Source organism: Amphiura filiformis, chromosome 4 (genome assembly GCF_039555335.1).
Source record: "Amphiura filiformis chromosome 4, Afil_fr2py, whole genome shotgun sequence".
Classification (NCBI taxonomy): domain Eukaryota; kingdom Metazoa; phylum Echinodermata; class Ophiuroidea; order Amphilepidida; family Amphiuridae; genus Amphiura; species Amphiura filiformis.
The window spans coordinates 69,543,698-69,565,845 of record NC_092631.1 but is presented as its reverse complement, the minus strand read 5'-3'; the positions used below and the strand labels follow the sequence as shown (position 1 = coordinate 69,565,845).

At 36.8% G+C, this 22,148-nt stretch overlaps 1 protein-coding gene across 1 annotated transcript; it reads left to right on the top strand.

Annotated features, from left to right (window-relative positions):
- Nucleotides 1–4,833: 4,833 nt before the first annotated feature.
- LOC140151303 (cilia- and flagella-associated protein 52-like) lies at nucleotides 4,834–21,815 on the top strand. The gene is given in 14 exon segments (XM_072173589.1): nucleotides 4,834–5,024; nucleotides 8,886–9,085; nucleotides 9,637–9,771; nucleotides 9,773–9,818; nucleotides 9,821–9,902; nucleotides 10,171–10,270; nucleotides 10,917–11,134; nucleotides 12,099–12,162; nucleotides 13,333–13,445; nucleotides 14,278–14,426; nucleotides 17,599–17,899; nucleotides 18,194–18,296; nucleotides 20,160–20,294; nucleotides 20,748–21,815. Coding segments are annotated over 14 exon segments (1,884 nt in total). The 5' UTR covers nucleotides 4,834–4,951; the 3' UTR covers nucleotides 20,913–21,815.
- Nucleotides 21,816–22,148: the final 333 nt, after the last annotated feature.

Below are 22,148 nucleotides of genomic sequence, written 5' to 3'. Positions count from 1 at the left end.
GAATATTTGGGTGAGAACCGAAACAGCGCCTCAGAAACCTCGAAAATCGAATTTCTAGCTCTAAATGGCTTCAAATTTCTTTGTTTTTTTAAAATAAGTAACAAAATCAGTGATAAATGAAAGTTGCTGTTCAGACTTGTAGGGTCTTTGGGTGACAGATCAAATGGAAAAATAAGGGGTCTTCGGGTGACAGAGCATGTGTTCGTAAAAAATATGGGGTCTTTGGGTGACAGCGATGCTGAAAAAGGGGTCTTAATAACAGCCCTACATACGCGTCACCTCCAAAGTTGGAGTGCCCCCGGGCGCCGCCTCATTTGGCCGCTTCGTGGTCATGCCGCGCCGGCGCACACCCCTTCTCGAGGAACTAGAACTACTAGTTCCACCCACCCATTGAACAGGCTGCAGATGGATGGTGGTGGCAGTAAGGATTGAGTTGAGTTGAGTGGGACTATTTTCCAGGGGAGCACAGATGTTATGAGTCCATAGACCATAGGCATAAATCCAGGGGATTGTCCATACAATCATCCCCCCCCCCTCCCCAATGTTGACGCCTGTCGCGCGAATATATTCGACTTTTGCACCCGCTTAACGCGGCTGTGTACTCAAGACGTTGTTTCTTTCGCAAAATTGAGCTTTTTTGATATTTGTTACTTTGTTATGTTTTTTATAAATACAAGGAAAGAAAATCCAGATTTATAAACCCCAACTGCGCTATTTTATGGATTTTATTTCACTATTTCATTCGTGTTTGCAATTTTAAAGAGAAAAATCTTTGTTGTATCAGCGGGGTGACACGCGCGCAACAACGCATCGCGATGCGTATCGCGCAATTTGTTAACGCACAGATACGCTACGCATACGCGACGCTTATCTGCATGCGTGGCGCATCCTTTGGAAACACTAATTTCAAGTGGTCAAATGGCTCCGTTTTAGCTGATAAAATGTGGGTTTTTTCAAGTTCTTTTTCTCGATTTGAATATCAAGTTATGAATGGATTTCGCTCAAACTTCTCAACGGGCTGTGGATTTACCCGATGTTCACATAATATAAGGTAGAAAAACGAAAACTGCCGCATTCTCCTGTGAGATTCGATGAAAGGGCAAAATGTGACCACTTTAAACTTTAACGGCCATTACCGTAAAACCCCGTCTACAAGGATATACCTAAGAAACGCCCTCAATAAAATTGGTTGCTTTTTGTATTTGGAGTTTGAGCAAATATATACTGGCACTGGGTGGCTATGCATTCCATCTAAGTATGTTGTAACACCAATCAATTGTATTGACATAATAACGACTGTTTCGTATATCAGGATCGTATAGCGCAATTGATAGAGCGTCAGACTTTGGAACTGAAGACATGCTGAAGAGAGCATGGTCCGGGCACCGGTTCCGTTTTTTCATTCTCGTTTAATTTTAACTTTTTGACATGTTCTTTTTATCTTTCTTCAAATCTACCTTTCTACTTTTGATTTTAGGTGTGTGTTTTTTGTTTGTTTGTTTTTTTATAGTTTTTTTTTTAGTAATTTTGTGGTTTTATAGAAACTAGTAAAAGCATTTATTCTAAATAATAGCGAAACCCACGGTTAGACAGATGTGTTGTAACTACTTGTCTGTCCTCGTCTTTGCAATTAAAACCTATGTTGCACCTTTGTGCCATCCCAATTCTTGAGGAATGGTAGGTAGGGTGCGTTTTTGGCTTAAGCACGATTTTGTTTCTACTTGAAATGAAATCAAAATAAATATTGTTCTGTTGCCACAATTGCAGTTTTTTCAAAAAATAGATGAGGAATAATAATTATTCCATATTTGAATCTATTGTCCCATCAAGAATAGAGTGTCTTCAAAAACTTCAATCAATTCATCTGACAAAGGAAACTATTCTGGTCATTCAATTTGGTTTCGCTTGCACCTGTTATATCACAGGCGTTGGTAGAGAAGGCACACTTCTCTTGTCTTCACCGAAGTAGTGATGTAAACACTAACATGATTAATTACCATAGCTAGCAATGGACATACACTATTTTTTGTTCCACTTGAACCCATACTCGATGTGACGTAATTAATCGGATTAACTACCATAGCAATTGATGAATACAATTTCGAATATATAGCCCTGCACTTCATCGTTCACGTGGCACCTATGCATTAAACCATAGTTGTCAAAGAAATGCTAATCACTCGCCATGTAAGATTAGTATTTATGAAAAGAGTGGTATTCAATCTATGTTTGGTGACATACGCGGGTGATTAGTGCAATCTGCTTGATGGTAGTTATTGCGATTATCACGTCACTTCGACAGCAAATTGTAGTATAGACGAATCCAACAAGTCAAGTGATGGTCAGAATTTATTCGGCCATTATCATTATACGCTGGTGAAGTTGCGTAATTAATCGGATTAATTACCATAGCAATAGGTGAAAACAATTTTGAACATATCGCGCTGCGCTACAAGCAGGTTACACTCATCACCTGTACTGTGTATGTCTGCAATCATAGATTGAATACAATACTGGTCTTTTCAAAGATACTAATCTTACAGGTGCAGCATGATATGGTTCAATGAAGAGGTACCGCCTGAACGTATCAGTGTATAACATGGTATATTCAAAAATTGTTTTCACCTATTGCTATGGTAGTTAATCCGATTATTACGTAACTTCGCCAGCGTATTGGAATAAAACAGGAGGATGTGAGTTCATAAGGGCAATGTCGGGGATTATAGGTCACAATCGATGTGGAGAGATGGTCCGACCAACAGCCATAGCGAATGGTTCATGTTCAACTAATTCCAGCGGACGGTCTGTGGCTAGTAAGACCACATGCGCAGATCTGTCTCGTCAGGAATTTATTTAATATCCCGAATTTATAATAGGCCTATGCCTACCAGTTCCATCGTATAACCGATCTGCTAGAGAATATTTGTTACCATGTTTAATAAATTCGTATTTATCGTATAATAAAATGTAGCCAAATGTATATTATGTGTCACACGGTTTTCTGCTGAACCACTAGCAGGCTATGTTACCACATCTATGACAATGACAAAGGTGAATTTTGATGATTTTTACGATCGTCCGGATGAGCAAATCACTGAATGGGTCTTTAGTTCCCTCCTCTCCTTATCCTGCCAATATTATATGAATCAAAGAAAAATAAAGAAAAAATAAAATTAAACAAGAAAAAAAGACAAAGAAAAGAAACAATAAAAGAAAAACAATAGAATAAATGAAACTAAATATGAAAAAAAAATGATCACGAAAGGAGTCTTTAGAAAATGCAAGAAAATATAAATGAAAAGTTTGAACAATATTTTGTTTATAAAAGTTTGTGTGACCGTGATGAGGCTCGAACTCACCATCTTCCGATCTAAAGAACCAAAGTCTTATGCCTTGCCAAGTGAGCTATGCTCGTTAGATGCGAAATAAAGATAAAATAATACATTGTATACCTGCTTGTGTCGGTAAATGATTTGCTCAAATTCCATAATGATATAATATTGTGGAGGGCGCTAGCGTGAAATATGCTATCATCACAGTCGCTTCTATTCCTTGTAGACGGGTTTCTACGGTATTTCAATGTTAATTTTCTCGGTAAAATGACGATTTAGGTACACGATAACTCAATAAATACAGCATCTATAGGTAAGCAAATATGATCATCGTAAAAAGCATGATCGACTCAAGAAACGGTTTTCTCATTTTTAATATTTTGGTCTATTTCCGATTTTAGGCATCATTTTGTGCAAATAGGCGTTTGTGAATTTTAAAAGGTTCAATTTGATGCCTTATATGGTCAATATCTCAAAAACTAAGGCCAATATCGAAAAAATAAAAAAACCGTTTTTGGAATGGAGCCTCAAGATTGAGCTAAAACAAAATAAAATATTTTGGAAAGAGTGTTTTTTGTTATGATGTACCTAACAAATATTGCCAAAAACTCACTTTTTGTGATTTTCTTCATAATTGTTGTTTTTACCCCAAATCTGTATTTATATTAAGATTTATTGATGTCTTGCCTTTATAAAAATATATACTTTTATATGTCTTGCGCGAATAATTACAAAGTTATTGCACTTTTACTACATGCATGTCTGAGAGTACACAGCCACCTTAACCTTTTGCACCATTCATCATTTTAGCGTCAAAATGGCAAATTTTTTCTCGCGATGACCACGAACCTATTTGGTCGACAAAAGGTGTAGGATTCACTACGGTATACTTCAAGAAATTTTTTCCAACCCATCCCCCCTGAGCCGAACAAACCAAGTTCTCCCTTAACATGTTGGCACTTCATAATCACTCAATTTTTTCAGTTGCCACCATGGACTGTAGAAATAAACCTACAGTCCATGTTGGCACTTGAAATAATTAAATTTGGTTGAGAATGCCTGCTTTAGGGACCGTCACAAACACTTGTTTGGTGGGGCCTGATGCAAAACAATTTCATCGCAAAAATTTCATTGCCCCCTTTACAGACCTCAACAATTTCAGCCCCCCTTTTTTTTTTGACATGAAAATTATGTGTCAACCCCACGGTGGGTCAACCCCATAGAAAAGCATATAATATAAACTCAATTTTCCCAGGAAAATTTGGTCATTTTTTTTCAGGGCCCCCTTAGAAGGTTCAAACATTTTCAGCCCCCCCTTTTTTTTGCATCAGCCTCCCCCAACAAGTATTTGCGAACGGTCCCTTAGGCCTTAATCAAGTTTTGAGAACACTTGATAAAAAGGTGTTCTCAAATTGAAGTGCATCGAGTGTCATATACTGTCTGAGTACGAGAAATTGATGCAATAGCGCCATCAAAATCCTTCCCAAGTCCCACAATGCACTCGTGTTCCATAGCAACTGCAAGCGACGGATCGTCAAAGAGAGCCGAATTTGCTCATCTATATTTAAAAGAAATTAGGGTTTTTTTCATAATAAGAATTTTAATTTTCTACTTTCGATATGACCGAACAGAGAGAAGAAGTAAGCGAAGATATTCCGAGGCTGGAGCTGCTTTCCACCATTGGATTTAATGGTAAAACAGTGTGTGAACTTCAACAGGCAATGACAGCTTCAAAACATCATTCAATGCATGCATCATTCATACATGATATGCATACGTGTGCATGATTGAAATGAATGAAATCAAATCCATGCATGCATGAGATCATGATATATTATAGCTAAAATAATAGTTTCTCGATCATGAGACTCAATGAGAGTATGAATGTACTGCGAGCACTGCGTAATAAAATGACGCAAGTTTAGTGGAATGACACGATAGCGCGTTCAATTGTGTAGGTAACCCAGGCAAACCTTAGTTAGTTAACACATTTGCTAGTCAGTCAAATTCGCCGACAATGTCAATGCATTTTTACATAGAAATTTAAAACAAGTGCCCGAAGAAAGAAACATACATAAATATGTTTTCTATACTTCACTTGACCCAAATATATGATTTTTTATGGTGATAAGTCACCCGCACATGGAATTTTAGAGGGATTTGGATAGCATTTCCATTAAAAAAAGCTGCTATCATAATGAGACTAAGATCTAGAAACACCCCCGAAATGCCGTTTTGGGGAATTTTGCTATAGCTAAAATAATAGTTTCCCGATCATGAGAGCTCAATAGGCACGCAGTGACAATTGCGTCGCTGTACATGGCGTACAACGCCTACCACATACGCTTTGCCTTGGGTAGCGCTGCATTTCCTGTCGTGCACAATCGATCAGCTATTATCGTGTCATTCCACTAAACTTGCGAAATTATGCAGTGCACGCAGTACATTCATACTCTCATGATCGAGAAATTATTATTTTAGCTATAGCTGAAACTTTTTGATGAAAGTCAATCTTTGACAAGATGTAACTTTGCTACGGAAAGTGCTATGAAAAAATGGTTTTCAGTTTTGGCTTTGTTTACTCAAGGGCTTTAATTTGATATATAAAATGATGCAGTTTGATGGCAAATTTAAATTCACCTAGCATACCTAAATTGTGCACGCACAGGTGACACTGACATGCTGACAGGAAATGCAGCGCTACTGCGCTAGGGCAGGGACAGGCACATCTGAGCGAGGGCGCTATTTATTTTACTTGATATTAAAGCCCTATGTAAATCTGTGCCATTTTGTGCCACTGAAACACCATTTTTGGAGAAAATGATGAATAAAACCAAAATGAATCATTTTCAGACATGCAGATGCTATAGTTTGAATTGACAACAGATTCAATGGCCATGCTTTAGCGTAGGCATGTTCACAAAATTTTCAAGTAGGATATTTCACAATGAAATTATTTTGTTTAAACCTGTGATTATTTAACTTAAAAAATGAGGGGTCAACCATGTCTGTAGGTAAAAAATTAGCGAAGTTATGGGCAAATGTCTGTGTTTAGAAAACTGCGCTTTTCTGCGCCCATCATTGACAATGCCTTACACTGACTTACTGTACAAAAAAGCATGTAATGCACCATTTTTTACCACGATGATCCATTTTACACAAAGGCGATTTTATTTTATGAAATCTAACTTTCACTGCATGCGGACTTCTGTATCAAGGATAAAGTACCAGCACTTTTTAGACTACGTCGTCAAGTTTCTGGTGTCCAAATTTCAAATTTTTGTATTTCCCTATGGGGATTACACAGTTAAGCCATTGACTGTGAGCTACTGTGGACACAACTTTTTGGATTGAATGGGACACAACTTTTTGGATTGAATGTCACCTTCTATAATAAGCAATGTGGACATGTCTACTTTAGGAAGCAGAATGCAACATTGACTTCACTTTTTAATATTTTTTTCAGTGAGATATGCCTTGGTGAAAATCACCGTTTTGGTAAAAAAAGGGGGCATTTTTGGGAAAAATTTCTATTTTGACCCAAAATTCATCTTCTGACAAAAGGGAAACATGGTTTGACAACAACTTTAATCTTTTTCACATAACAATTCCAGTTTACTTATTTGCTGGGAGAAAGCACTTTTTTGTTATCGCTTGGGAAAAATCATTGTTTTTGCCTAAAATGGCCGAAAAATGGCAAAATTTGACCAAAATTAGCACAAAAATCACATCTTTACCACCTTAAAAATTGAATTTTCATACAAAATTTCACAGATGTGTTGGAAATGATAACATTCATAATACATAATATTCAACAAAAATTAGATAAATTACAATGAAAACAAAAAAAATTGACAGGGGGCACAAAATTATCAAGTCCCCCATGCACTCCTATGCCTGGTATTACCACTTTAAAGACTTAGTCTTTATCAGAGAAAATGGCCCAATGTTCCGACAGTAATTTCGTCATAACTTCACTTTATAGCCAAAATAAAAAATTCTCGATCATGAGAGGATGTATCTTCTGCGTCAGCGTACTTTTCATAGAATAACACGATCGCGCGACCCGCATGACCGAACCTTGACCTTGCCTAGCAACGACCGTGTGATTGGTCAATTCTCAAAAGCTGTGTTTGCGCCGTAAGCGCCGGTCTTTGCGTAGTACGCTCGGCGCAAATTACTGTGCGTACCCAAGTAGGCTCTCATGATCGAGAATTTATTATTTTGGCTATAGCAATACAGTAGAAGATTGGTTTTGGTGTGAAATTGTTTCTGAGAAGTTCTCTCTTCCAATAAACAACAATTCATGATATAGAATTAATTTGAAATTTTTATGCCTGTCCCTAACTGCGCTACCCATGGCCATGCCACCCATAGCAAAGCGTGTGTGGTAGGCGTTGTACACCGACGGCCCGACGCAATTGTCATTGCGTGCCTATTGACCTCATGATCGAGAAACTATTATTTTATATAAGAACCTCCATTCACATTCACTTTTACAAATCATGATTTGTTTCATGAAGTAAAATAGCTTACTCTCGATCATGAGACTTGAGAGCCAACTCGATATTTGCGTCGAGCGTACTACACAAGTCGCAAGACCACACACTCATGGACTGGTTTTCCTCAAATGGAAGAACAACTTGTAATTGATCAACCAATCATTTACTGAGAACCAAGCCTAGATCCTTGATGACTTGAACATCATTAAACAAGACCATCAGTAGGCATGTTCATAAAATTTTGAAATTTAATAAATTCATCTAAAATTGCTTTCATTAAAAAGAGAATCATTTAACTTAACAAATGAGGGGTCAATCATGTATGTAGGCCTATAATTGATTAATTGGCAATGTTATGAGGAAAAGTATGCTCGCCTGAATGTCCCAAAATGGGCCAAATTGTGTGTCCTGGCTATCAATGGCTTCCTATGTCATAACATGTGTGTATGTATTTTATGGCTAAATTTTTGAGCACGAAGGGCCATTTTACAAAACATTCGCAAATGTTTCATGCAATGTGGCTTTCATTACTTGATAGTATCAAATATTATTCAAATGCAGATTTTCTAAAAATCATGCAGGTTGGAGTTTTGAGGGTCAAAATCCAAATTTTCTTCATTTTCCTATTGGATTACACAGTTAAGACAGGATCTTGGATCACAAGTAAGCTTAATGAAGCCCGCCCTCACATGTTCAAAATGTGATCATGTCTACCATCAGTGTCTACTCAGTACTCACAGGCCGTATGTCACAATTTTGGCTCATTGACGCACACAAATTTGCAATGCTGCATTACAATTGGCCAATTTGAGGAATTACTGAGCCACACATTGGTCCAATTTCGGGGGATAATGTTTCATTTTGTTGCACTTAATTTCCAGGTATACAGGGTCAAATTATCTGCAATATTGCAGATAGTTTCACCACTGAAACCATATTATTTGTTAGCAAGACCTCAAACTTGTCTTCATGGCTAGGCCAGTTGGCCTGCTTAATTGCTTGGTGTCATAGCTACACACTATGTTAACTGTTTTGCTCCAATTTTCTACAGGTAAAGTTCTTGCTGGTCTCAAAGTGCACCCAGACAAAGAGAATGTCATCTATCCACTTGGCAATACAGTCATTGTTGAAAACATCAATAGTCACAAGCAAGTATTCCTCCAAGGACACACTGACGATGTGTCATGTCTCACGGTTTCCAAGAGTGGCAGGTTTCTGGCATCTGGCCAAGTCACGCACATGGGATTCAAGGTGAGTGTTAAATAGACTTTCCCGTTTGGTTTGCTCTGTGTGTGGGTAGTCCAAAATGTGTTTTTTTGTTTTTAGAAAATTTAACAAATTTCAAAAGCAATCTTTCATATAGTTAGGGCTTCCCAAAAGTTGATAGTATTTTGATGTATCCTTTTTTTTTGTGCATTACCCAAAAGACCATGATTGTATATTACTGGAGGATCTAGGAGGAGTAGATGGCACCAGTCCACCTGGCAAATCTACAAAAATCACCCTGAATGATCATATTTCCAGCCAATTTAAGTATTCAGCTCACCGATAATTTTGCCATATTTCAAATCTTGGATCCATACCTGGATTCCTGGAGCAGCTCATACCCCACCCTTGTTACCAGTACTGTCAAAACATGGTGAACTGCACACTGCTTTTTGAAGCATGTTTCACCAAATACCTTATTTGGTTTTGCATTTAAAATTGCAGGTTGTTCGATAATGAACAAAGAAAATTTTCTTATTGTAGTTATTATAAAATCAATTAATAAATTAATAATTTTCACATATTTCAAACCTCAGGCTGATGTTATAATCTGGAACTACCAAACGAAAGAAATGCACTGTCGTCTCACCCTACACAAGGTCAAAGTTCAATCGCTAACCTTCTCACCCAACGATAAGTTCTTGGTGTCTCTCGGTGGTCAAGATGATGGTAGCGAAAGAAGTATGGGATGTGCAAAAGAAAGAGGCTGTGTGCGGTGCTCCGCTGCTGTTATGAGTGCTGGAACCACCTTCTGTGTAGCTTTTGTCAACAATAGTGACTTCAAATTTGTGACTGGTGGAGAGTAAGTCAATGATTTTTAACTTTTAAAATCGAGGTGGTGCAATAATTCTACTGGGGAATGAGTTATTTGGGTAAAGCTTTTTTTAGGGGTGGGGGTCAAAATGGGGGTTAAGGCATAGAATATTATTGCACACCCCTGCAGAGTCAGTTTAGATTGTTACAGTATCGAAAATAAAACCTTAATGTAAAAGTGTTTCAGTTCGGTTTATTGACAAAGTTAACTGATGTAGTAACTTGTAAACTTATTCTGTTTGTTTGATCCTGTTTAGTCGCACAATAAGAGTGTGGGAGCTGGACCTGCCAAATCGCAAGATACGTCCAGCAGATTGCAGCATGGGCCAACTCAAGAGAATTGTCAAATGTATAGAGGTGAGGTTGGGATATTCAGGAGGGAATTCTTGCCTTGCAGACCCAGTGTTAATTGTCTTTGTCAATTCTTTTCAAACTGATTTTTACTATTCAGTGCATTTGCACAAATTATTCCAGTAACTAGTTATTGCAGTAGGGGGCACTGGTCATTGATTGGGGGGGGGGGTATCATTTTTGTGACCACAAAGTCTCAAAAAGGTTTTTACAAGGACTCATAAATATGACAAGTGCAATATGTTCTACCCTAAACAAGTATTAGCATTATTTTTATCCCCTTCAGAAGCATGTAAATTATTTTTTTGACCCTAAAACTAAGAAAACACATTTCAAAGGTTAGAACTTTTAACTTATTATGTCATGCTACATTTTTCTCAAGTCAGATGACCCTTTACTGATTTATTGTGCAAGGTCTACCCCTTTTTCTAAAATGTCCTTGTTTTTGATACCTTATTCACAAATCACAATACATGTGTACAGTGCCTGATCATGAAAAAAGACCATTTTTATGTGAATCTTTGGTAATGCAAGATATAAGTGGGACCCTGCAGCATAAACAAACAAAATACATACAAGATGAAAGAAGACTGAGCAACTTTTTATTTATTAACTTATTTTGTTGTATGTGTGATAACCGTTCTCATTACAGGTATCTGAAGATGATAAGTTTTTCTTCTGTGGTACAACCAGTGGCGATATCCTTCAAATCAATGTCGATAACCAGCTTCTAAGACACTATGGACCAGAGAAGAATAAGTACATCCTAGGAGTGACAGCGCTGGCTCTGGTCAAGACAGGCGAGATTGTTGTTGGTGCTGGAGATGGTACTGTTGCATTGATTAAAGGGGAGAAGTTCAAGAAAGTCAGGTAAAGAGTGTTCAGTACATACGACATACGTATACTTGGAAATTCAATTGGGCTATTCCAGATGAAATCCAAATGCCTGCGCTCCTATGACTCAACCATGTCCACACTGCCACAGAAAGGTTGTAGGATGCAGCAGCAGAGTCTTAGCCAGAAATCAGAAACCACCCGTCCAATCTATACCAACATTTGACCCACAAATATAAAACAACTTGTCTATACCCATGGAAGGCTCACTGGGTTCAAATATGTCCTGATTTGGCCTTTACATGTCACTTTGAATTAGTCCCAAGTTCATATACCCTTAAAAGCATCTGTTTTAGAGCTATCACATCTGTAAAATCCATAATATACCCGTCTAAAATTAGAGTAGCCCTTCTTATGACGGGCAGACGTATGGCTGGCTAAGACCTTGTGCAGCAGAGATGTGAAATTATACACAACTAACTGGCACAGTGTATTCATTTAATTGATACACTATTTTGCAAAGACCTTTCCCACTGACCGACCAATCGCGTATTAAAAACTAGGTCACGCTGGCATCATGCGACTATTCAGATTGAAAGACGAATGAGATGCTGCTGTGATGATGATGTGATTCAAATAGCCAATCAGAATCCGTCTTCATGTTTACGCCATAAACTGCGCTAAATCGGGCAGTGCAAAAGGTCTTTTCAAATTGGTGTAGTATTTAAGGGATTGTACCTGGTCCCGTTTTTATATGATCTTTCTAACTGTGATTGAAATATAACCTTAATCCTACTGTGTGACATTTGAAAACATTTTTGAGTATGAAATTTTATGCTTATCGTTTTAAAATAGTATCGCAATTTTGCACCCCACTTTCAAAGTTGTAAATTGCAATGTTCAGGGAACTTTGGATTGCAATTGCAATTGCTTAATTCTAGGTCTGTTTGATGTACATTAATAGTACAAGTGATGAACTTTTCTTGTTCTCTTATTTCAGGAGTGCCAAGGTTGATAACCCATCAGGCATTACATCCATTGCACTAAGAGGCCATGGACACCAGGTGAGTAAACAACTAAACACATGGTTCACTTCTTGCATCTTTTCCATACTTGACAAGTGAAGTGCTTCTGTCTGGCTCCCTACTTTGAAATGAAGCGTTACTTTTGTTTGTTCATTTTGTTCTCTGTTGGCTTTTGTTAGTAGTCATATTTAGATATGTGCAATGCCAATTAGCAGTGTTTTCAACTATTCCTGTCTCCATTGTTCATGCTTTGTATACAAAACACTGCTGGTTGGTTTCAATTTTATATTTGCTCTTCTTTGCCATTGATAAACTATAAGGCATGGTCATACTTTTTACATTTAGTTGTTGGATCTATTAGCAATGAGTGTACTTGGAAGCTATGGTAATATTGTATGCTGGGCAGGGAAACTGTTTGATCAGAATCTTGGTGTTTACATTATACTGAAACTATACTTTGTTTCACCTTTTGTTTGGTGGTGATGTTGAATCATTTTTCACTGGTCACAGTATTGAATGGCATGCAATAGCCTTATCCCTTAGAGGGTATGCACATAATTACAAGGGCCGTTTGTAGGCATGCTTTTAGCGCAACGCATAAACAATCTGACATCACTACAAAAGAGGACGTGAAACAAAGTTATTAACTTCAGTCACTTGATAATTGTTGGAATGTAAATACTGGGTTGGAAATACCAGTCTGAAAAACAAAGTTGCTCAACTAGTGGCAGGTGCTGGTGTTTACACAGCAAGATACACCAACACTCTAAATGACAGGGAAGTACACAATTTTAATGATAATCTCCTTTGAACTTTGCTAAGTGTATTTTTTTTCATGTATTGTATTTCCTGAATGTTTCAGGAATTTCCTGGTAAACTGCCAACTCTGATAAGTTGGTCAGTCAGTATTAGGCTAAAAAAAGTTTCGTTCATACAGGTGGCCTTCAAACCTAAATGCAAAATGTATTTTTTAATTTTTTTAGAGTCAGGATGTATGGTAACATACTTACTATATGCTTCAAATTACTTATAGTTATTGTCAAATCAGTGCAGGGTATGTTAGATATGAAAATCAACTTAGAAAATATTACAGATTGATTTTCATAGGAACAAGTTTGGTTACTCAATCAGTATACCAAATTGCCCCTACCTGGGCATATGAATCTTTCAGTATCATTGTTAATATTGTTTTTGATTTTTTCTTTTCAGTTCTTTTTCTTCTTTGACACATCTCACACATATCGATTCAATTTTGCCGAGTTCACCTATGAGATGATAACAACTGGCCATGATTTCCCTGTCAATGATGTTGTGTTTCCATTGTGAGTGTAATGTATACTAAATTCAATTTTCAAATTGGGTTCAAACTTATAAGGTGTACGTTGAGCATAATATGAGCGTGAACACAGAAGTGATAATCACGCTAGTTTACTGATCAACAATCATAACAACAAGATGGTTGACCCATTGGTTATCAAGTGTGTAGAAGGGGCAGAAATTTTGTGGAGTAAGCTGTATATTTTTGTTAGAGGAGTTAATTACAAATTAAGGGGCTCATAAGGTCCGCACATTCCGGTCCCTCTTTTGAATGACTGTTGAGATCCAGAGTTGTTGAACTACTTTCAAAATGCTATTTTTCACTAGGAATCTATTAAAGTTACTGTAGTACAAACTGGAATATTTAGAAATTGAATGTCAGTGGGCAATCAATTTGGGGCAGAAGTCAGCATTGCCATCAGTGCTCCTTGTACTTGCCTTGTCATTACAGTGCCTTTCATCCTGGGTCCCAACTGCACACATATTGCCTTGATGCCTGTTTGAAAAAGAGCATCCTATTGCCATGATTCTCTTTTGATGCAAATCAACGTTAGCCTGAATGGCCTGTATTATTTTGGAAATTGCCTTGTGTCCTTGTCCTTAGCTTTTTAAGTTTTTTCATACAGGATGGAAAAACATTTGTGGGTCCTGCGCTCAGTTAAGCAATTAGCTTTAAGTAATTCAAACCTTGATTAAATTCAGTTAGTTATATCATCAAAGATCCAAATTGACAAAATACTTTAAACAAGTGTGGTTGATTGACTTTGCAGATATGAAATAAAAAGTTGGACATTTTTAAGATCCTTAAAATATTTTGATTTCATTTTTTTCCAACAGTGGAACATCAGAGCTATTTGCTACCTGCTCCAAAAATGACATCCGTGTATGGAATGCTAAGACTAACAAGGAGCTGCTGAGATGCTCTGTACCCAACATGACTTGTCATGCTTTAGAATTCATGATGGATGGCAAGTCAATAATAAGTGGTAAGTCTGTAAACAAACTATGTCAATCACAACAGAAAAGGAAAAAATGGGGGTGGAGGGGGTGAGCAAAGATGGTTGATTGAATTAATGTCCTTATTTGGTCTTGATAACTGTTGCAAATTCCATATTTAACATAAAACTTAAAAGGCCATATGTGTACATCCATATCAAAACGATGCACTTGTGGGTTCATACCACTAAATCCGCCTGTGAAGCGGTTTCCGGTAAAAGTTTATCACGACTATAGTCCCAACTTTGCATAAAAAATGTGCAAAATCGGTACAATATTAACAATTTTAGTGTTGCAAATCGTGTTTTGCTAGAACTTGTGAATGTGATCTCTACTAATTTGAACAGAAAACGCGAAAATTTGAGTGATGTTTACGATGATGAGCGCATGAACACACGAGGTCAAAACAGCGGTTAGCAGTCGGACGTAAACACGGGAAATCGGGTCTTTTTATATAGCGCTATTTTTCTCAAAAAGTAGACCTAAAATATGGTGTCATTTTCAGATATGTTATGCAGAATTTTGTTCTGATTAAGATGATATCAAATATATATTTCAAAGTAAGGCGTAACTCGACTTATAGCCTAAAAACGTGACCCCTATTTTGCACGTAAAGTCTATGGAAAGCTTTTTAGTGGCATGTACCCTTTAAGGAGCAATTCCATGCGTTTTCCGCGCGTCTTTATCTATTTAAAATGCACGCGAAGAAAAGAGGAGGGACATCAACAAGCGCGTTCATGGGCGCCGCCAGGTTTTTTCGCTGTATGTGCGTTTGCCACGAATAGGCCTGCTTTTATTTCCAATTTAATAAAAGTTCCGATTTTGGTAGAAGTTTGAAACCTTTTGATATGAATAAAGAAGAGTTTCAAAATATTGAAAACATTGTTTATTGGTGTTTAAATTACAAAGAAGTTTTCAATTTCATTGTTATTTTTAACCAATTTTTTGTCATTTAAACTCAAGTTTTGGCCTTCAATTTTAATAAAATTACATAAAAAATTAAATTTAAGATATTTAAGTTTCTAGTTTGCTTTATTTATACCACTGCCCAGTATTTTAAATTGTTATAACATTCAAAGTTTAATTTATATTAATATTTAATTTCAAATAGCCATTCATTACATTTGCTTTTTGGACAAAACGGGTTAAAAGTGGCGCTGGAGGGGGGGGGGGTAGGCCTACTTGATTGACATTTCTTGTCTTTTTAAATATTCTGCAGGTACTGAGAATGTTTTAATTTTGAAGTTATGCACTTGTAAAAGATGTTCAAAGAACGTTTACTCTTAACATCAATTAATATCTTCATGAAGATAGCAAATCAGCAACCATTGTGCATTCATGTGCATCAAAATGACGAAAAATGGCAATTGTCGGCTATCATGCTTGTGCTTGAAATCGACATCCTGTCTAAAGTATGAAAGAAAATAACCCAAAATTTCTTACAATTAATTCAAAATGTAGTGAAAAAAATAACAAAATTATTTTCAAGGCCTAAAACCGATGTTTTAGCCTCTTCAAGGGTTCATACCACTAAATCCGCCTGTGAAGCGGTTTCCGGTAAAAGTTTATCACGACTATAGTCCCAACTTTGCATAAAAATGTGCAAAATCGGTACAATATTAACAATTTTAGTGTTGCAAATCGTGTTTTGCTAGAACTTGTGAATGTGATCTCTACTAATTTGAACAGAAAACGCGAAAATTTGAGTGATGTTTACGATGATGAGCGCATGAACACACGAGGTCAAAACGCGGTTGGCAGTCGGACGTAAACATGGGGAAATCAGTCTTTTTATATAGCGCTAATTTTCTCAAAAAGTAGACCTAAAATATGGTGTCATTTTCAGATATGTTATGCAGAATTTTGTTCTGATTAAGATGATATCAAATATATATTTCAAAGTAAGGCGTAACTTCGACTTATAGCCTAAAACGTGACCCCTATTTTGCACGTAAAGTCTATGGAAAGCTTTTTAGTGGCATGTACCCTTGTCGGCTGCTACATGTGTCTCTTTTTGCATAATAACTAGGAATAAATACCAGACTCATCTCAAGTGGAGGTCACTTCAAATTATCCCCAAGTCACATGGTTTAGGAATAAAGAGAACATTCTTTAACACACATGTAGCAGCTGACAAGTGCATCGTTTTGATATGGATGTACACATATAATATTAATTAATTTTTTTGTTTCAAATTTAAATGTTAATGCGGAATGTGGTTTTATTTTGCTTAATTTTATTTATTTTTAATGTTGACTATTAGAGGTAATGAGTGGGTCAATCAATTTAAACAATGCATGTTGGAGTTGGATGAGATAAGCTGCTTTGACTGAATTAAAGCGCACTCGCAAAAGAGAGTGCTTGCAGGCATGAGAATTTTCAGGTTTAAACCTGAATTCAGGCTTTTTGAATGTCCAAATTTCTGCACTTTCTTTTAATTTCGGACTATTTTTGGCCTTTTTAGCCCAATTCCACACACTTTTTAAGGCTTTTTTCAAACAATTATTTTCATGGATGATCATTCTCATGCCTGTGCTTGGGTTTAGCAAACTGGCATTCATAATTTTACCATTTTGGTGGACATTTAATAGAAAATAATTTTACCATTTTGGTGGACATTTAATAGAAAATAAAATTTAAAGAAACAAAACTATGAATTTTGAGATTTCCACTTATACAACACGCATGATTTTATTGATGTGCACAAGGGGCTTTGAGGCAAACAATTAAACTTATAATGATAACCATATTGAAGAATTCCAGTTGAAATCCATTCACCCCCTCTGGAAGACATAACCTTTATCTCCTACGGGGTGTAGATTTCAAATGGAGTCGCCCATTCAGGTGACTGAAATTAAAATACATTCTCCCTTTGTGCAGAGATGCCAACCCTCCTGATTCTCATGGATACTCCCTGAAATTAATGAATTTTGTGTACATTCCTAGCAACAAATTTGACAACCTCCCTGATTCAGGAAGGTTTTGTACCCATTACATTGTATGTTATTCTGAAAATCTCCCTGATTTCTGTGTGAAACCTCACTGATTGCTGAATGACAGAATGTGAATGTTGGCATCTCTGTTTGTGGAATATTAAGGTCATGTCTAAATTCCATGGGGGTGGTTCAACTAGAATAACCCATTAAATTGTTTGGCTTACAGCTTGGAATGATGGTATGATCAGAGTGTTTTATCCTGAATCGGGCAAACTCATGCACCAGATCAAGGACGCTCACAACAAAGGTGTCACCGCTATTGCCAGCACCTCGGACTGCAGACGTATCATCAGCGGAGGAGGCGAGGGTCAGGTACGCGTCTGGGAACTAACCGGTGCCAAAACTTCCAAGTTGGTGGAGGCAATGAAGGAGCACAAGGGTTCTGTGTCCTGCATCAAAGTACGCAAGAATGATGAGGAGTGTATCAGCGCCAGCTCTGATGGTACTTGCATTATTTGGGATTTAAGGCAAGAATGATTTGGTTGTAGCAAAGGCAGCTGGGACAATATTATTGTTACTTAGTGCACCTTGCAGAAGAGCGATGGTTGGTAATTAGGAAAAAATTCATGGGATTTTGACAGCTTATGTTTGCATATGTACATTAATATGCACAAGTTTACAGATGACATCATCAAGCAAAGTTTTTCATTTGTTGCTAACATTTAATTTTGTTTTCAGGACCATAACCCACATTAAGATGTATAATTTGGTGGAGCTATACCGTAGTAGTAATTTTGTTGACTCTCATTTTTCCTTTGTAGACGATTTGTACGCAACCAAGTGATTTTTGCAAACACGTTATTCAAGTGTGTTGTCTATCATCCAAAGGAATTCCAAGTCATTACTAGTGGCACAGACAGAAAGGTTAGTATACTCATTTCAACATTTTTGGACTGAAAATTGCATGGCATCATATCTAACTTTATGTCAAGTTAATCAGTTAAACAAAATGACATTTTTGCTTGACAAAACCAAGTGAATTTTTACTCACTGCAATATTTCGTCCTTCACATCGGAGGACTTCATCAGGTAAAGACTGTAAATGAGACTCGGCAACACCGGAAAACAGTTTTCCAGGAAAGTGGATCAGATGACCATATCAGTCATACCAATGTGAAGGACAAAATATTGTAGTGAGTAAAAATTCACTTTAGTGAGCAAAATTGTCATTTTGTTTATTTAATCAATGAACCTGATGAACTTATTCAACGGAGTTAATCAGTTTTTAGCTATTTCCATTATCATTAATAATTGGGATAATTTAGGCAAAGTAACATTAGATTGACAAAGTTAGTTATTTTGATGAGAAACTGTTATAGCTATGCAGGAGAGTGCATGGATTCCTGCCCAATGGTATTAGTGGATATTTTGGTGCAATGTCAAATTACAACATACACGATTGTCGGTCAACTTTAGGGTTAGAACTTTGGGTTAGAGTTGTGTATATAATGTATTCAGTAGTTTCCCTAGACTTATTTTTTTATGTAAAAGATGTGTCAAATGATTATCTATCCACTAAAGTATTTTAGATGGTGAACTGCTTGCCGTGTGAATTTCTCATTAATTTCTTTAAGGGGGTACTACACCCCTAGCCAATTGTATGCCTATTTTTGCATTTTTCTCAAAAATTATAGCACATTGGTGGCAAGTAAGATATGTATATTATATGGGCAAGGACTACAACTGCTGTACTGAAAATTCAGCAACTCAAAGCAAGTAGTTATTGATTTATTGATCAAATATTGGTTTTCCCTCATTTTTGACTGTAACCCCACAACTGTTGTCTGTGCTGAAATAAAATTTACAGTGCTGTGGTTGTAGTCCTTGCCCCTATAATATACATATCTTACTTGTCCCCAATGCGCTATAATTTTTAAGAAAAATGCAAAAATAGGCACAAATTTGGGCAGGGGTGTAGTACCCCCTTAAAGGTCCGTAACCCGATCGACAGCATCATCCCCCCGATTTTTTTCATTGTTGATTAGGTTTTGGTATCACATAATAGATACTATTTTTCTCATTACTATCCTGAAATTTGACGCTCCAAGTCGATGTATTTCCGGAGAAATCATGAAACACAGCGGTTTTACAGGCTACCGGTTTGTAAAAATAAAAATTATTTCGGATTTCTGGGTAGGGAATTAATTGCGAACCATCGAGGCGGTATGCCGTATTTAGTTATAAAAAATCCACGATGTACATCGTGGGCTGAATTGCTCAATCGGTTAGCGCGCTGTGCGTTACCGAGAGGTACCGGTTCAAAATCTCGTATCGGAAGATTTTTTTTTCCTCTCCATTTTAACCCAAACTTTTTATATTCATTTGAAATGTACATATTGCAAGGGAAATATATTTTGTTTCCTTTTTTCTCGGAAACGATGCGAAAACAACAACAAATTTTTCCGTTCAATACGGGCGGGCATTGTACAGCATGTCAGCATTCGTCATACCATGCATACGAACGGGAATAGTTGTTGCTTGCTTGCCTGCCCAGAATGCAATTCACGTATACCAAGGTATTGGATTGCAAATTTGGCTATTTATTCACATTTACGCTGAAAATGCTCTCGTTTTTTCACAAAGCAGCATAAAGGGGGCGATGTTTGATATTATTATGTAATTTTAAAGACAATCCATATCCAAAACCAATAGGGTTACCCCCTTTAAGAATTCTGAAGATTCAATATCAACAAGGTTAAATTTGTTATTTTTTATCTTTTGTTGTAGATTGGTTATTGGGATTCATTCGATGCGTCACAGATTCGTGAGTTAGACGGCTCGCGTTCTGGCTCTATCAATGGTATGGATATCGCACCTGATGGATTGACTCTTGTTACTGGTGGTGATGATAAACTCATCAAGGTAAGTATTGCCTGCTGGGGAACTTATTTCTTTTCTCTACACAAATTAGTTGGCATAAAGTGGCTATAATTTATACATGACAGTTGCCATAGCTTGTTACATGTTATATTACATGTTTGTACAGGCTCCTGTATCAGTAATACAGTTGCTCAAAGTCCACAAATAATTTCTTTTTTGTAGAGGATGTCTGCCTGTCATCAAGAAACCCTTGTTTAGAGGCATATATACTTGCAGATGGAATTTTACGGTATTTGCTCATTTATGTGCGGGTTGGAAGGAAGCTCATTTTGATTGAGTGCTGGTAAATGCTAGTGGTGGTTACAACCAACCAGCGTAGCTACAACCCCGACTGCTCTGTATGAATAAACATCATTATAACCGGTTACCTACTGTTTAATGGTAGAGTAGAGAACATAATTATATCAATCCTCTTTTTACTTTAATTCTGTTCAGGTATGGGACTACAACAATGGTGAAGTGACCCACGTTGGATTCGGACACAGCAGCTCCATCAACCGGCTAAGAATCTGTCCTAACATGAAGATCATCATTAGTGTTAGCGCTGATGGTGCCATCCTACGATGGAGATTCCCTGGATGTGCGCAGAATGGTCATTGATTCTTGTGTCAGTTAAAGAAAAATATAATTTTGCTGATATATTTATGTGTTTTTTTGATGAGGGGAAACTTATTTCAAAAAATATTTCCAAAAATGTTGAAGGAAGGAAAGAGAGGGAAAGACAAGGAACCAATACTCCCAAATTTCTCCCCATGACTGACATCGCCAATACACAGAGCAGATTCTCCTGTATCTATACCTGTTCAGATAAATCATGAGCAATTTTAAAACCAGTGGTACATGTCTGAATGAATGACATACCCTGTGATAGTGTCGAAAGAATGCATTTCACACATTTTTGTTTAACACGAATGACGATTTTTTTTATTCATGTTTTGCGAAAATGTCCACTTTACAGTAGCTGATATATTGTCAGCCTGATATAATTACATAAGTCGTCCGTACTGAGAATTGAGAAGGAGAAAAACAGCACAAAAACATGGTTACACACTGTACACATTAATTTGTATAAGATATGCATGAATGATTATGAAATATGGTTGGCCAGTGACTTTGAGTTTGATAGATGCACATGAATGGAAAGTTTATGTAATTATTTTATTACAAGGTAATGATATTTTGTGTCAGAACTGGGCAGTAAAGTAAGCTTTGGTTAGCTACAGCAACATCAATATAAATGCCCAGTTTTAATCTAACCTGGGGAACAATTAGATATATACTCATGATTGCTCTGTAAATATAAAATTACATCATTTATAAGATGATATTAATCTTCATTGCATTTCACAAAATAATCCGTCCAACATCCAATTTTTGTATTCATGTTTTGTGTGCTTGTAATGTATGTTCCTTTCAAAAAGTAATATGGAATTGAAAGGGATTGTGAAATGGCTGTGTGTCAAAGCACTGAATGATATTTGGCTCTTGTAAAGTTCCAATTATCATTTTGTCAATTAGATCCAGAAGTTTTTATTATCAATCCGTCCAGGAGTTACTATTATCAATCCGTCCAGAAGTTCTAACCAAAGTACTTAGCCATTCAATGCTAGTACCTTGTTTGACCGTTGCTTCCGTTTTGTGTGTCTATCCATTGTGCTATTTGTAAATACATTTTGATACATTCAGCTTTATTTATCCAAAGTATACTAGATTTATCTAAACATTGCAATTTTCATGAACCAGAATGTTTTAAAAGCATATTCAGCATGTCTTATAAAGATGTCTTATAAAGATGGTGAGTCAGATAATTGGTACCCAAATTAACTATTGTTTGTG